This window comes from Pteronotus mesoamericanus, unplaced genomic scaffold (genome assembly GCF_021234165.1).
Source record: "Pteronotus mesoamericanus isolate MK-2021 breed Mesoamerican mustached bat unplaced genomic scaffold, CSHL_Meso_final contig_256, whole genome shotgun sequence".
Classification (NCBI taxonomy): domain Eukaryota; kingdom Metazoa; phylum Chordata; class Mammalia; order Chiroptera; family Mormoopidae; genus Pteronotus; species Pteronotus mesoamericanus.
In genome coordinates, this window is record NW_026555108.1 from 460208 (window position 1) to 477393 (window position 17186).

The following is a 17186-nucleotide window of genomic DNA, read 5'->3' on the forward strand; positions in this document are numbered from 1 at the left end:
GTGACAGAGTCCCTTATTTCCAGGCAGAGGACTCGAAAAACATGATGGGCGTCTGCTGCTACCTTGATGACTTGGTTTGCATCCACCACCTGCAGTTTCCTTAGCGGGGAAGGATGTGGTTGGCAATCCCAATACAGGTGCGCTTGCATGGAACCAAGTCTTGGCATTCCAAAATGTAAGAGAACTTACATTCTTTGCTATAGAACTGCAGTTAGAATCATACTCTAGCCCTGGCTGGTGTAGCTCAGTGGACTGAGTGTCATCCTGCAAACTGAAAGGTCACAGCTTGGATTCCCAGTCAGGGCACACGCCTGGGTTGTGGGCCAGGTCCCCAGGAAGGGACGCTTGAGAAGCAACCACACATGGATGTTTCTCTCCCTCTTTCTCCCTCCCTCCCCCTCTCTAAAAATAAATAAATAAATGAAATCTTTAAATTTTTTTTTAATCACACTCTAGCATGGTGAAAAGTCAGGAGGTTAAAACCTTAAGTCATAATTCCATTATAAAGTGACAGAATTATGACCTTGGGCAAGTCCCTTCCCCTCTCTGAGGCTGTTTCCCCATTCATAAAACAAGAGGGCCCTCTAAGCACCCTCTTAGTTTTGACAGAAAAGCATTATTTCCCTGCTATGAGAATTCTTTACTCTGCTTTTAGCACCTCCCTGGCTTCTGGATATTTCTGAGGGAGATGACGCTACAAAAGACCCAAGCCTGTGATATCTTTGGCTCCTAACTTCCTGGGATGCTGGCAAAGAGTTACAGTGCTGGAAAGGAGCTCCAAGTCACAGCATCCCACATGGGGAGGAAGGAGGGTAAAAGAGAAAAGAAGTAGCAAGTGTAGAGCTGACGGAAGCCCTAGGACATGGGAAAGTGAAGCCAGGGCTCGCAGAGCTTGTAGAGACTATACGCAACTTTGAAAAGAAATGTCATGGCGAGGTCTTGTGGGTCCTCGCACTCATGCAAATTCTGTTTCTGCAAAAGGAGTGGGGTGGGACTTGGGGGCTTTTAGCGGATGGTGTTGGGCCCACAGCCAAGAGAACATGGATCCTCCCAGATGGAGCAGGAGATGGAGCTTTACCTTTGAGTGACAAGTATGGGACTGGTCCTGTTAAGACCAAGAGGATGTATGTAAGAGCACTGTGGAGAAAGTGCACAGAAGGAACTGGAGCTTTGGAGCCTTGGAAAGGATGAGGTATAGAGGGTCTGGGCTAAAAATGACGCCTTGGGAAGACAGGTTATTTAAGTGCTCAGAGGTAATAGGCCCTCTAAAAGAGGAGATTTGCATTTATAAAAAGACTTTATTTATTATTTTAGACAGAGGGGAATGGGGGTAGAAAGAGAGGGAAAGAAGCACTAATCTGTGTTTGCCTCTCGCACACCCCCTACCGGGGACATGGCCCACAACCCAGGCACGCGCCCTGACTGGGAATCGAACCAGGAACCATTTGGCTGACAGGCCGGCACTCAATCCAGTGAGCCACACCAGCCAGGGTGAGATTTGCATTTTAAAAGAAGAACATGGAGAGGGAAAAGTCCATCCAGGGGTGTCCAACCGTTTGGCATCTCTGGGCCACACTGGAAGAAGAGTTAGTTGCCTTGGGCCACACATTAAATACATTGTGACACATAATAAAAAAAACCCATAATGTTTGAGGTAAATTTACAGTTTTGTGTTGGGCTGCATTCATAGCCATCCTGGGCCGCATGCGGCCCACAGGCCCCAGATTGGACACCTCTGGTTCCAAGGCATCACTAAAGGTGGGTTTTCAGATACCAGCGCGGAAAAGGATTGGGGGACTAGAGGGGAGATGAAGGGGAAGGAGAGTAAATGTCAACATGGCCTATGACTGTCTGGGGCCTGCCTGGCACGTCCTGCCTGCCACAGAAACCAGGGCATGGAAGGCATACCTGCACAAAGCTTCCTGGGTCTGCTCCAGGACACTTGATCCAGCTCCATGGGAGTGCTCTGCGAGATAGGCAGGGATTCGCATTTTGCCAGGAGGATTTTGAGGGGTGGAGTCCTTGGTGACGGTTCAGCTGGGGGGATGAAAGCCTGCAAAGGAAACTAATCAGGATTAGTAACTCAATGGAGGTGGGGCGTAGGCCAATACTTGGCTTATACAGTGGCACTTTCCATTTTGAAATATCATCTGGTCCAACATCCAAATCCAGGCAGGATGACAATATATCATCAATAAATGCAAGCAGAGATCCACTCACCAACGGCCTAAAAGACATCGGGCAGTAGCAAAAATAAAAATCAGGCAATTGATTTAAGGAAAGTAGCCTCTTATTTGTTTCTCTTTTGGGGGGGGCATTTTTTTGTGTGTGTTTGTTTGCATTGGGATTGGGGGAGTTAGGATTCTGCACTTGGTATCGACATTAACCTTTACTCAGTGTGAGACCTGGGGAACTGAATTCATCTGTCTGAATCTCAGTTTCTTTATCTGCATAAAAGGGACAGTAATAACACCTACCTTCATGAGTAGGTAGGATGAGGTTGTGAGATGATGCACAGAAAGCCCATAAAACAGTACTTTAAAAAGTGTGTGCGCCTGTGAAAGACGATGAGACAGGAAGGGAGGGATGGAGGGAGAGGGGGTGAGAGAGGGACAAAGAGAGACAGACAGACAGATAGATACAGAGACAGAGGGCCTCTCTTGCTAAAAAGAACATCTTAAGACCGAGTACAAGTCTTCTCTCTTTTATTTATTTATTTATTTATTTTTAGAGAGAGGGGAAGAGAGAAAGAGAAACATCGATGTGTGGTTGCCCCTTGAGCGCCCCCTACTGAGGACCTGGCCCACAATGCAGGAATGTGCCCAGACTGGGAATTGAACTGGCGACCCTTGGGTTCGCAGGCCAGTGCTCGACCCACTGAGCCACACCAGCCAGAGCTAAGGTTACAATTTCTGTACCCACCCACAATGCCTTTAAAGAAAATCTACTACCCAGCTGCTGCAACTGGGGCTCCTGTAGCATCGATTTCACAATTCAGTGTGTCTAGAAACACACTGACATAGTACCCATTTTTGGACTTTCTTCTTCTTTGTCCAGCGTCCTTGAGGGTCTGGACAACAGAATCCACAGCAGAGTGGCAACCTTGCCCGCTTAGGGAGTGCCCTGCCCACCCCTCCGTTGCACTCTGCCAGGGGGGCCACTAGGAAGGAGAAGCTGAACCCATAGTGTGGGCGGGAATTGATTGAAGGTGGCGGGGAGAACAAAGAAGAGAAGCCAGAATAGCTGGAAATTTGGCTAAACCTGACTGTAGTTTCCTTTACAGCCAATAGGTTGTGCCATCAGCTTTTAAATGTACAACAGCTAAGAGACTGAGGGATTGGGCTGAACAATTCTCAAGAGATTCTACAATGGAGTGAAAGGCAGCGTAGATCCAGCATTGACATAAAGGCCAGAATTCTACCACCGTCTCACTTTGTATTCTTAGACAAGGCTCAGGCTCTTCAGCTGTGGTATGTGCACAATTGCCACTGCCTTAGCTGCTCATGAGTATGATTATGAATATCATTTGTAGGCAGAAGCATAATACAATAGGATAGTGGTTATGGTATCAATACAGCAGAGATACTGGGGGCATGAAATGAGAACAGAAGTAAAAGCACATACTAGGTATCTGTTTTCTTTCTGCGCTAGGAAAGAAGCAAGAAAGACTTCTTATTTCCAGTGGACAAATGAAGGAAACCAAGAATCAAAGTGGTTAAATGAGGTATCAAAAATCACATATTCAGCCCTGGCTGGTGTGGCTCAGTGGATTGAGCAGCCTATGAACCAAAGGGTTGCTGGTTCGATTCCCAGTTGGGGCACATGCCTGGGTTGTGGGCCAGGTGTTGCAGCCCAGGTCCCCAGTTCCAGTTCCCTGGTTGGGAGCACATGAGAGGTCACCGACTGATGTTTCTGTCACACAGCAATTCCTCTCCCTCTCTTTCTCCCTCTCGTCTCCTCTCTCTAAAAAATAAATTAAATCTTAACAAAAAAATTTTTTAATGTTTCAAAAAATGACATATCCAATAAAATGAAAGAGCTAGGCCCTTGAAACTAAGCATTTTGACTCCAACATCAATGCGTTGTTTCTCATCTGTCATGCCTCAAATTCCTCACCTGTCATATGAGAATAATAATAATAATAATGACAATTATCATTAGTTTCACAAAAGCCTTCATATATGGGAAAGCACTCTCTGTAAAGTATAATATCCTATACAAATCTAAAGAATTCTTACCATTATCCCCCTTCATCCCTCAAACTTTATTTTACTAATTCTCACCAAGGTGTTAACTAATGACAGTCTTGAGGTACAGTCCTTTCCTGTGACATTTGCTTTTAATAACTAAAGCAAACAGCTAACATTTGTTGTGCAGTGACTCTTAGTCACACACTGTTATATAAGCCCTTGAGTGTATTTAGTCATTTCATATTCGGAACAACCCTGTAAGGTAGGCATTATTATCATACTGATTTTAAAGATGGTCCCTAACTTCATAGGGTAGGTTGTGTGAGAAAATGAATTCGTATAGGTAAAATGCTGGGAACAGTGCATGGGTACATAATAAGCACTGTGTAAATGTTAGCTATAATTATTAATATTACTCTCCACATTTCCTTAGTGTGAGGAATGAGGCACAGAGAACTGTGAGTCCCTGCTATGCTTGAGCATCGTCCCCCAAATGATGGGCTGTGAAGAGTCCACATCCCTGCCTCCTGACATCATGCCCTTGAAGCTACACCATCTCCTGCGCTACAAGAGCAGCCCGAGTCTTGACCACAGCCAGTTCGGTGCCAAAGCAGCTAGAGTTTTAGGAGGTACTTAGCCGTAGAGGGTTGGGTGAACAACCCTTAAAAATAAAACACCCTGGAGGAAGCTGGCCAAAGGCCAGCTTCTCTGGGAAACACAAAAGAATCAGGTTTTTCACCCTATTTGCATATAATGATCCATTGCAACCTTGTGACCTTTGCTGCTTACACAATGCATTGCTTTCATATCCATTGTCTTGGTTTAGCATTCTAACAGACCTGCAAGGTGCCTGAGGGAAGGGTGAGGATTTTTAGTTACCGGAGAAGGTTGCTAAAGTCCAGAAAGAGAAGGTTTGTCAGCAGGATTTGTGGCAGAGCTAAGACTGGAACTCCGAGCTATGGGTACCAACTGAATTTCACTTTTTTCTTTGTCAGGAAAAATCGTTCCCTTTCTGGAGGACTCAGTGTCCTCATCATCTATAAAACGAAGGGTCTGGACTTCTATCAATGTCCCCTGACATTCAGTGTTCCTACTCCACTTTGCTTCTTCCCTGCAGGCCAGTCCCTGTCTGGGTTGGTGTTCAACACAAGGAACGATAACCAGCATCTCCTACCAGCCAGCAGAGGGCACAAGAAGCCTGCTAAGGAGAGCCATTCTGCGCCAAGCCACAGGGTGGCAAGGAGCCTCCCAAAGGACTTAGGGAAGCAATTATAGGCTTGGACGGGAGGAAAGAACTAGAGAAGGGGGCAAGGAGGAAAGATCCTCGGGAATTAACTATGTAGCCTCTGGTTCACATGGAGAAACTGAGGCCCAGAGAGGGGAGGGGTCTGTCTCAAGGTTACGAAAGAAATAGGAGGTAGAAATCAGACTAAGAGCCAGTCTCCTGACCTCAGACAATGCTCCTCCAACCCCCTTAACTAACTGCAGCCACAGTACTGTCTCGGGTTTGTTTCTCTGGCGGCATGTTGTTCACAGTTATTAATAAGTTACCAAATGTCAGTAATAATGATAACAGCCGCCACTTTGCGGATGCCCACAGTGTGGCATGAGCGGTGCTAGGCTGGGAATACTGAACACTCTGGCTCCTTCAATTTCCCACAACAGCCCTCTTAGGTAGGCAGTGTTTGGACCCATTTCACAGATAAAGAGAGCAGCTCACGCACAAGCCTTTGCGACTCCAAAGCCTGTGCTTTTAAAGAGCCCACAGGGCATCTCCATGCCCAGTCCACACAGCCCCCTAGCAAGCTGACATGTTCCTCTGTAAATCTCTTCCTAGCGACTGGCAACCTTGGACATGCAGTACCCAACTGTAATTATCAGCTAATGGAATCATTCGGTTCGTTCATTTGCCTTCTTGATTGTTGGTCTTAAAACCACTGAAATGAAATTCACTTCCAGTGTTTTGCCAATTTTTATGTCCCTAAAGCTAACCAAAAATGATATATGTAGAAAGGGAATGCTAGTAAACATTATTAATGTCCTTCTCAGAAAAAGTGGGCCCATTGCTTATGTCCTGACGGGGCCAAGCTCTCTGAAAGCAGAATGTGAGGGACAATACAGGTCAAGCTGGACCACTCCACCACCATGACCAAGGAGAATTTTAATTACCCTGAAAAACACTTTGCCCTAAAATTACTGGAGAAATAAAATGCACGCACTTATGAAGACACTGTTAAGTCTCAAAGCCAGATAATCCATTCTAGTGTTTATTCAACATTCCTCCTACTACAATTTTAGCACATTTGCCTCTCTCCGTGGATGGGGGTGTGGTAAGCACCTGCTTGTCACCACTATAATCAAACTCCCTAAAAACTATAGAGGGCTAGACAAAACTACTGGATGTGGACTCAAAAGTGAAGTTTGAATCCAAATTCTATCACAATCTGTAGGACTGTGGATAAGTCACTCAACCTGTCTAAGCTTGTTTCCTCACTGGTAAAATAAGCAAAATTACTCTCACCTCACAAGTTTAAGAATTAAATAGCCCTGACTGGTGTGGTTCAGTAGATTGAGTGACAGCCTGTTAAGCAAAGGGTCACAGGTTCAGTTCCTGATCAGGGCACATGCCTGGGTTGCAGGCCAGGTCCCCAGTATGGGGCGCTCGAGAGGCAACCACACATGGACGTTTCTATCCCTCTCTTTCTCCCTTCCTTCCTCTTTCTCTAAATAAATAAATAAAATCTTAAAAAAATAATTAAATGAAAACAATATATGTGACAGCACCTGCAAGAGGATGGATATAAAGCTACCACTGAATGAATGCTGGGGGAAGAATATTTCTGGGCTGTCCTCTGCCTACATTCTTTAGGTCAAATAACAGAAGCTACCAGAAGATGCTAGAGATCTCTCAGACACCAAGATAGCCCCTTCCCCTCCACAGAGAAACTGGGGTCCAGCAAGATGACACAGATCCGGGTCATCTGACACTCAGATTGGGGGCCCTCCTTGACTATCAGTTTGTGGACTCAGCTCCAGTTGGTGGGACAAGGGAGGGTAGCAAAGAGGGGAAATGCCCGACAGGAGACCATGGCTACCTTGCGCATCATTAAATGACTCTGGTCACTCTGCTGCTACTCCCAGAGCTTCAATTTTAGTTCACAGCTGAGTTAAGGTGCAACTGCAGGACCTGAGCCCAAGGAAGGGGCAAAAATTGCCCAGGGATTGAGGATCAGTCAAGTCTCAAGTACCTGACTGGTGGGAACACTCCTTCTGGGACATTTCTGGTGGAAGGTGGGGTTGTGGGGAGGGCATGGGAGTTTAGCTAATTTCTGGGGTCCGGAATATTTCCAATGGTGATTTGAAAAGACAGCTCCCCCCTTACCTGAGTCCTGGAAACTCCAGTGCAGGCCTTGCTGGCTTCGCTCTTGGCGTCTGCCGCCCCCATACCCACGTCAGACTTCTGGGGCTGCTCGGCCTGACTGGCCCCGACAGATGCCTTGCTGGCCTCCTGCTCCTCCATCTTGCTGGGCTTCTCCTCTGGCTTCTCCAAAATAGCTTCAGTGGTGCCAGGCTCGGGGGATTCTCCGGCACTGTCATCTTCCTTGAGGAAGCTAACCACAGTCTCAGTGTCTTCCTCAACCTCGTCAGAAGAAGAGGGCTCCCTGGTGAAGGCACCACTGTAGTGGAAGCTGTAGCCTTTCTGCGGTGTGGAGTCCTCCTGGAATTCAAAGGCAGCGGAGGTGGACGCCCAGGTAAAGGCAGCCGTAGTGCAGGGACCTTGAAGCTCTCGGCCCGACAGCTCCTCACCCTCAATGCTCACTTCAAAGGTGCACGAGGACTGTGAGGCCTTGAGGGGGCAGTGCTGGCGCCTCCCAACGGCACTGCGAAATGGCGCCGCCTCAGGGGGCCCACAGGGCAAGTTGAGCTGCAAGGAGGTCTGAGAACTGGCAGTCTCCATGATGAAGACTTCGCTGTCACGGACCAAGCAGGCCTCACGGCGGCGGTGGCGGCGGCCGACCTGCGGCTCTTCCCGGGAGAATGCCCGCCACTTGCGGGCCACCTCAGCCATGTTGCTGAAGAACTTGACAACACCACCAAAAGGCGTGGCCTTGTCTCTACGCAGGTGCCCAGGACTTTCCTCATAGCCCCCTTCCACGTTCCCTTCCAAGCTGGAGCTCTCAATGGTGACCTCAAGTTCCTGGATTCTGGAGTTTCCAGCTAATATGTTTGGGGCCTCATGGTCCCCAGGGAAGATGTTTTTCACATAGGTCTTTGCCCACCTGCCCCCTCTGCTGCCAGACTGCTCAGGGGCCTCTTCCTCACAAGGCTCTTCCTCCACTTGGATGACAGAGTCTTTGAAGGCCAACACTTTCTGGTTTACCCTGTTGGGGATGTGCTCGAGCCTCGGCGCATCTGCGAGGAAGGGCTCCAGACCCTCAATGTGGCCCGCATAGGAATGGCGGAAGGGCTTTGGGATCTCCTCGGTCTTCCTCATGCGGTAGCTCCTTGGGGGCTCCTGGGGTTCCTGGACCTTGCTGCTCCTAGGAGCAGGATTCTTAGAACCCCCGGTGGAAGGCTTCAACCTCTTGAATGACTTCATTCGATCCATTAGTGTGACTTTGGGTTTCAACTCTGATGACTTCGAGGTGGCTCCCAGTAAAATCATAGACTGGGGTCGCTTCCCGTGACTGGAGGTCCCTTTTCTGCGGCTCACAAAATTCCAGATCTTGTTGACTTTGGTTTTCTTCTTGCTTTGACCACTGTCTTCCCTGGGACTCAAGTCACTTTGGCCACACTGCTCAGAATCCTCCAGTTCCACCTCCCCAGTCAGGCCTTCCACCTCAGGGCAGCTTGGGAAGGCCTGAGACAGGTAACCGTTGGGCACCAGCTCAGAGAGGGAGGCAGTCTGGCAGCTGCTGAGTGTCTCCATGGTCACAGCAAGGGGTGGGGCCACCAAGGCAGAGAGGGAGGCTTGGCCAGTGATTTCAAGCTGAAGGGGAGAGAGAGAGAAAGGGGGAGCAGGGAGAGGGAGAGGGAAAGGGAGAGGGAGAGAGGAGAGCTAGATGAGGCAAAGCCACAAACAGGTTTCTTTACAGATTTGTCATAAGCAAATATATAGAATACAATTTGTCATTACTGAGCCACCAAATCTTTAAGATCTGGATTGGAGGAGATTACAATTTATTTTGCGTACTAAGAAAAGCTTTGATTCCGGTTTAAACGCAAATATACTTGAGAGGGATATAACTTAAAGCTGCTATTCTCAGATCTTGACAACTGAGCAAATAGCAATATATTTTTTAAAAAAGCCAAAAAAAGAAAAAAAAAGAAAAAGCTGAAAGGTACCTCAGAAGTCCATCACTTTGATCCTTTCATGTTACAGGGCAGAGGGGGCACTGGAGATCCAGAGAAGACGCCTGTCTTCTCTAAGCCACAAAGCCAAGGGAGCAGCAGGTAGGAATCCAGTCCATTTTTCCCCGTCTCATTTGTTCCTCCATTCACTTGGGAAAGCAGCAAGCTGGGACTTTGCCTTCCAGGTCGCCTGCTCAGCACTCACCCTCCATCTCGGCGCTGGATACCACTGGGATGAAACAGATACATACAGCTAGTCACTCGAGCTCACAGGTAACTGGGAGAGACTGGTTGACAGAAAACAATCACAGTGCAGCCTTACAAGTGGTCTTATAGAAGGGTATGGACAAGGGCAGTGGACGCTTAGAGGGAGCAAGGAGGGGGCCGTAGAGTGAGGAGGTGCAGGGCCTGGGGAGAGGCAGACAGAGAGAAAATGGGGGGTCCCCAAGAATGCTTCTCAGAACAGCGGGGACTAGATCCACGAGCTCACTCCATCCACTGCTCTTTGTCCCTCTGCCCTGTACAACCGGGGAGTAAGGTTTGCTAAGAGAGAGACAGGCAAGAAGGCAGGTTGACACGCAGAGGCTGAAAGAAAAAGGAAGGGGAGAGAGAGGAAAGTGGGCAGAACCCGGAGCCCCAAAGACAGTTTCTGCCTTTTTGGTGATTTTCCCAGGGGTCAGCTCACTCACTCAGGGTCTGTTTGTTCCTCCTTCTCCTCTCAACTTCACTTGAACTGGATCACACCTTCACTCTGGGTCCTTCCTGTTCTTATTTATGTGCATAGAATGTGTTGGACTCAGAAAAAGTTCAAGTTGGAGGAAACGAGAAAGGTTATTTAGTTTGGAAAAACAGATTCAGAAAGCGGCAAAGGCTTGACCCCTCACACATCAAGCCAGGGGCAGGATAAAAAGAGAAGCGTAGTCCTCCAGCAATGAGTGGCACAGCTAGGACAAGGACAATGGGCATGAAGGGCCCTTACCTCTGTTCCACACTCCCAACCTCTTTCACGAGTTCTGTTCCTCCAAGTAGGCTGTCTGTACAACTCAGGATGATAATAACAGCTAACATTTATAAGCAAGGCACGGCACTAAGTTTTTCTTTATCTACAATGACTTAGTTCTCACAGCAACCCTTTGACGTGGATACTATTGTTATTCCCATTTTAAAGAAGGTTCAATTGAGGTGCAGAAAGATTGAATTATTTGCTTACGTCCTCCATAGCCATGACTAATAAAGTTGGGAATTTGAGTCCAAGCAGTGGAATCACTGGGTCATAAGACACAGAGAACAGGTCCATGAACAAGTCTGCCTGCCTGCCTGCTGATTCTTTTGGCAGCACCAGAGCAGAGCTAGGATCCTTAAAAAAAAAAAAAAAAGGGCATCTACACACATTCTTAGTGCCAGGGCTAGAGCGGGGGAAGCGAGTTGGTAGGAGATGACCACTATACCTGACAACCCTCCTAACAGAAAGCCGTCCCAAATCAGGGAGGTGAACTCAGGACTCTGGCAGCCAATAACCCTTCCCCTTGGATTTTGCTCCCTGTAGAGCTCAAAAAAAAGAACATGCCCTGAAGAGATCCAGTCTTAGACTCTAAGTCCAGCTAAAGCCAAAAAGAACTGTTGAGATTCCCTTGGTCGACTCCGCCCCCCATTTCTCGGGACATAACTGAGGCACAGAAAATTCAAGTGAAAAGCAAGCCAGGCGCACATTGCATCTTCGGGCACCGGCCACAGCTGCAGAGCTGGAAGGGATGTTGGAAACTACCTAGCTCGGCCCTTTATGCTGCAGCTGGGTGACTGAAGATGACAAGGTCAAGGGACCTGCTAAATGAAAAAGTAGGACCAGGCTTCCCAGGCCAGCGCACCATGCCCCTCCGCTGGTTCTCTCGTCATCCTGGTGTTAACAGGAAACCCACTGACCACAGGGAAGGCTACGAGGCTGAATGCCCCTATGGGGGGACTTAAGGAGGGAAACCAGAAAAAAATGTATTTTGAAGAAAACCTGTTTGTTCTAGGCATCCTTTTATAAGAGTGTTGTAAAGTAATTAAGATTACCAAAAGGGATATATGAGGTGAAACATTTATCAACCAATTTGATAAGGTTCATTGGACCAAAAACACTCTTCCTAAGACAGAATTAGAGCTATCATTATAGCACACAACAGCAGGGGCCTCCTCTGTCACAAAGCAAACACTTCATTCATGCCTCTATGAGGCACTTATCACTCCACACTTTGATTACTTGTTTCCACTCTCAGATGTGCCTGACTCACCCACAAGACCAAGAGCTTTTTCAGAATAAATGCTGGGTCTTGTTGACTTTGCCATCCCCGGTGCTTACTGCGTGTCTGACATATAGTTTTGGTGCTCAAGAATGAGGATCTAGAGCAGGGGTTGGCAAAACCAAGGCCTGTCACCTGTTTCTGTAAAAAACATTTTATTGGAAATCAGCGAAACTCATTTGTTTACATAGTTTCTATGGCTGTTCTTGTGCTACAAAAGCAGATGAGCCGTTTCAGTTGAGACTACATAGTCCTCAAAAGCCCAAAGTATTTATTATCTGGTCCTTTACCAAAAAAAAAAAAAAGAGGTTTGCAAGCCCCTGCTGCAAGTAGTATTTTGTGTGCCTGTATAGCTTACCACTCTTACATTCCTCTAGAGGGGGTATTTATGGCTCCATTTTACAGACAGTCACGATGGCAATCACGGGAGTGAACTAGTTCATATCACTCAAAGTATTCCACACACAAAGGTAAGACTTAGGAATGGGGACATTTTTTTTTTAAAGATTTTTTTAAAAGATATTATTTATTTATTTAAGACAGACGGGGAGGGAGGGAGAAAGAGTAGGAGAGAAACAACCCAGGCATCTGCCCTGACTGGGATTCAAAGAGGCGACCCTTTGGTTCGCAGGGTAGTGCTCAATCCTCCGACCCACACCAACCAGGGCAGGAATGGAGACATTTTTCATTTGCCTACTTAAAGGCTCCTGGTCCCACAGGCAATGAGTGGCAGAGCTAGGACAAGGACGATGGGCATCTGGTATCAAATACAAGCCTACTTTCCTGCACCTGACTCTTTCCTTAGGAGCTTTAATAAGTAGGATAATGAAAGATGATTCATTCCCATTTCCTACCGAAGTGCCATTGCATGATACGAGAATTGCTTAGGTCAATAGGCACTCATGCCCGAACTCACTTGAAAATTGAACACAGTTCTAAATATCAAGCAATCTTGCAATCAGCTTTCTGTGCTATACAGATACTGTGAGTGTCAAGTGAGGTGCCACTTAAGACAATAAGGGTGATAATGACTAATCAGAACATACCCTCACCCAAGCACTGGGCTAAGCGCTTTCTTTATATGTATCATCTTGCTAATCCTCATCACTAGGGTAGGAAGTATTATGATCCCCATTTTAAATGCAAAAAAAAAAGGCTCAGAGTAGCGAGGTAACATGCCCAAGGTCACACTTAGAGCCAGGATTTGAACTCAGGCTGTTCTGTACCAGAGCCTGTGTTCTTCCCTCAGCGCCCACACTGCTCCTCAAAGTATAACACAGTGTCTGGCACATCATACCACTCAGTAAGCAATTTCTGGGGTTATGTTTTGTGTTATTTTTATCAGCAGCTACCATTTATTGGATGTTTGCTGTGTAGAAGGCATTGTGCTATGCAATTTCCTAAGTATTAACCACCTGAACGTTCACAACCACGCAATGAGGCTGGTACTATTATTATCTCAAATTTGCAATTCAGGAAGCCGAGGTGCAGAAAGACTAAGGAACTTGACAACAGTCGCACAGCTAGCATATGGCTGGAACTATCAATGTGCTTGGTACTCTAGGGGCGGAAGGCATAAGAGTCAGGCCTGGAAGAAACCTGGAAAATGACCTAGTAGATTTTTTACTTTCTGTCAAAGGATAAATAGCAGAATCCACTGCATGGGGAGAAGCCATAGGCAACCAGTGCTTGATAAGCCCCTTAAGAAGATAATAATGGTGGTGATAGATTTCTTCCCTGGGGCTCACCTCCAACCATCCCATCTGCTCAGGCCACTGGCTTCTGCTCTCACTCAGCACAGAGGAAGAGCAGGTTACTTAACTGCCCTTCCCCTAATTCTTTTATTTCTTTTTAAATCTTAGAGTTATAGGCTCGAGCTTTCTAACCCAGCCCTGTGACTTCCTCACGGTGACCTTGGGCAGGCCCCGTCTCTCTTCAAGCCTCAGTTTCTCCATCAGTAAAATGGAGAGAAAGATGCGCCCCTCCTTGGGTTGGTAGGAGCATTCAAAAAACTCCCAGCATGCCTTGGCTGGGTAGCTCGGTTGGTTGCAATGTCACCCCATACACCCAAAGGTAGCAGGTTCGACCCCTGGTCAGGACACACATCAAGGTTCTGGGTTCGATTCCTGGTCGAGGCACATATGGGAGGCAACCAATGGATGTTTCTCTCTCACATTGATTTTTCTCTTTCACATCAATGTCCGTCTGTCTGTCTATCTATCTGTCTCTCTTCCTCCCCCCTCCTTCCCTCCCTCTCTCTCCCTTCCTCTCTCTCTAAAATCAATAAATATATCCTCAGGTCAGAATGTTAAAGAAAAAAGCACTGTTTTCTTATTTTAAAAAAATTCCTAGCATATTCTCTTATACTCGACAGATATCAGGATAAAAACTCCATCTCTTGTAAAGTCACCCAAGTGGAAAGTGAATGAGCCCAGACTATTTTCTGAAATCCCGGAAGCACTCTAATACACATTCTCTGAGGTGCTTCCCTCGTAAGTGGCAGCCCAGCAGCTGCCTGTGTGGTCTTAAGGAGAAGAGACAACTGGACTCTGAAGCCTGAGAGCACACAGAGGCTGATGTTGCCCTTAAGGGTGGCCAAAAACAGTGGTGACAGCAATCGGCAATGTGGCCAAAGGTCCCATCCCCCAGAGGGGAGGAAAGGCTGACAAACTTTAGTTCCAAGGGGCTAGTTTACCCTTCTTAATTCTTTTGCCTGTCTTGCAGTCTTGCTAAATTCATAATTTTTTCAGTTTCCTTTTCCTATAGTCCCCCGTCCACACAGGAAACAAGTAGCTGCACACTTAGTTCTTTTCTACTTAAAATCCAGCAGCTTTTCTGGAAATCAAAAGTAGAATGTCAGAGTTAGAGCTCAGCTAGTCTAATTCCTCATTTAGCAGATGAGGAAACTGAGGTCCAAAGAGATTTAGTGGCTTACCCACATCCTTTCACAGAAGTCATCAAGAAAGTAATTTAAGTTAAATATATTTTGTTTAAGAAGGCAAGAAAATGTGTAATACATATTTAATTTAGGCTTTTATATCAAAATATTTAAACCTTTTAAAAGCTTCAGTATTGAGTTGGGTTTACTTCAGCTATCTAGACAACCCACCTCTATGGAATGTCTTACTCCACTAAATAGTAGAAGAAATGAGAAATAGCCTTACATAAGTTTTATACATCAGAAAATGATTTAACTTCAAATACCTGTATTATTAAATATCTAGTTACCTTTTAAAACTGCTAAGGTGGATTAGGTACCCTGAAATCCAGGGTTAAATCTGGGTTAGCTCTGGTGACTTCACAAGTACCTGTTTGTTTGTTTTTTAATGTATTTATTTATTTATTTATTTTTAGAGAGAGGGGAAGGGAGGAGAAAGAGGAGAGAAAGAGAGAAACAACAACATGTAGTCTCCTCTCACACACCCTCTTCTGAGGACCTGGCCCGCAACCCAGGCATGTGCCCTGACTGAAAACTGAACCGGTGACCTTTCGCTTTGCAGTGCGATGCTCCATCCACTGAGCCACACCAGCCAGGGTGACAAGTACCTGCTTTAAATGACACTGGCAATGAAATAACTGATCTGGTTTCCTGAATTAGTTTCAAAATAAATCACTGCTTTCAGATGTTTGTGTGTACCACCAAAATTGGGACCAGTACTTAGGACCAGGTTGTGAACAATCCAAATGTATTATGTGAATATTGAGAAACAAGTAGGTGCTCTTTTCAGGGACAAATATTAAGTTGTCCAAGTTAGTTATTAAAATTATGACTGAACCCTATTTGATTTCAATCAAATCTAGACCTCAGCACCCAGTACTGCTCCACTAGGCCTTGAGAGAAGTTGGGCAGTGTGACTAAAGTAAGCACACTCATGTCATATCTCTAGTCCCTTTTTGTCTGGTTTCCATGGAAATATGTAGGGTGTGTCCACTATTAGCAGATGCTGACAGATGGGGCCCTAAGAGGAGAAATGAGAAGTGAAAAAAGGGGTGGAACACAGAGAACATGGCCAAAGAAAGATGGGCTCAGAGCTTGGAACAAAAAAGCTTTTACCGTGAATTCTAACCAAGGACAGAAAGTTTTAAACTGCACAGGGAGTGACTAAGGGTGGACAGGAAGACTTAAAGAGGTAAGGATGGGGCTCCATGAACTGCCACTGGAGTCTCGCCTCTAAAGGAAAGGACTTATTCTTACCTCTTAGAGCCTCAGTTTCCCCATCTGGAGCCTGGTAAGACATTTAGTCTTCATACTTTTTTTCAGGGGCATAGTGTGTGGCTAAGAGAGTCCTTCAAAGGGGTTTTGGGTTTTTTTATCCTTTTAAATAAAGGTGTTGAGCCCTAGCTGGTGTGGCTCAGTGGATGGAGCATCAGCCTGCTAAGCAAAGGGTTGCTGGTTCATTTCCTAGTCAGGGCACATGCCTGGGTTGCAGGCCAGGTCCCCAGAAGGGGGTGTGTGAGAGGCAACCGCACGTTGCTGTTTCGCCCTTTCTCCCTCCTTTCTCCTCTCCAAAAATAAATAAATACATCTTTTAAAGAATTGATCTTTAAATAAAGGTGTTGGCCCTGGCCAGGTAGCTAGGTTGGTTAGGGCATCCTGATATGGCAAGGTTGGGGGTTTGAATCCCGGTCAGCAACACATACAAGAATGAATCAATGAATGCAAAAAGAGGTGGAAGAACAAATCGATGTTCCCCCCTCTCCCTCTCTAAAGTCAAATAAAAATTTTAAAATAAGTAAATAAATAAAGGTGTTCTAGAGATGTAAGTGACTGTGATTATACCTGTTACTACCGCACCTGGACAAATGACACTATTTCAATCGATATTTTCAAACACCCGTCACCACGACTCTGATGTTATTACTAACGCGACTGAGATCCATCACAGTCATGGTCAAGCAACAGCTCCAGTTTTTACTGAATTTTACACCTGACCAAGTGTTATGGGAGAAGCTCCCAGAAACTCGGTTCTTCTAGCCAATGCAATGAAGAAGAATTAGAGATCTACGAGTCTATTAGCGTGCAAGCAGGGTTTATTGGCAGGCCTTTCTCGTGGAAGAGAACGGCCTCGGCCTCGCTAAGGTGGGGGTGGGGGCTGAAAGGCAGAGGTTCAGGGTGAAGCGGGGTCAGGGTGGCAAAAGGTCAGGCGGCAAGCGCAGGGGTGGTGAGGGCCAGGGTGGCAAGAGCGCATGGCCAGAGGCCGGATGGCCTGAGGCTGGAGGGGGGTGGCCAGAGAGCCAAGCCCGCCAAGCTCCAACTCCTTTGTCCTGGGGACTGACATGGAGAGGTGAGTGGGAAGAAATTACATATTGACTGACAGATAAAGGTGGTGCTAGCTTTCCAAGATAGGGGGTGAACACCCAA

General features: G+C 46.5%; 2 protein-coding genes across 2 annotated transcripts in view; both read right to left on the minus strand.

Annotated features, from left to right (window-relative positions):
* Positions 1-7783, minus strand: part of ARHGEF9 (Cdc42 guanine nucleotide exchange factor 9) — a 222926-nt gene extending 215143 nt beyond the window's left edge. The window contains exons 1-2 of the mRNA XM_054574238.1: positions 7573-7783; positions 1909-2053 (exon numbers count right to left, since the gene is read on the minus strand). Coding sequence (XP_054430213.1) covers positions 1909-2053; positions 7573-7710 — 283 coding nt within the window. The 5' untranslated portion in view covers positions 7711-7783. The remainder of the gene's footprint in view (positions 1-1908; positions 2054-7572) is intronic.
* A 51-nt stretch (positions 7784-7834) lies between these two features.
* The window catches only part of LOC129071085 (uncharacterized), a 60033-nt gene continuing 50681 nt past the window's right edge, over positions 7835-17186 (minus strand). Inside the window, exons 2-4 of the mRNA XM_054574220.1 lie at positions 9537-9771; positions 7998-9180; positions 7835-7908 (exon numbers count right to left, since the gene is read on the minus strand). Coding sequence (XP_054430195.1) covers positions 7835-7908; positions 7998-9120 — 1197 coding nt within the window. The 5' untranslated portion in view covers positions 9121-9180; positions 9537-9771. The remainder of the gene's footprint in view (positions 7909-7997; positions 9181-9536; positions 9772-17186) is intronic.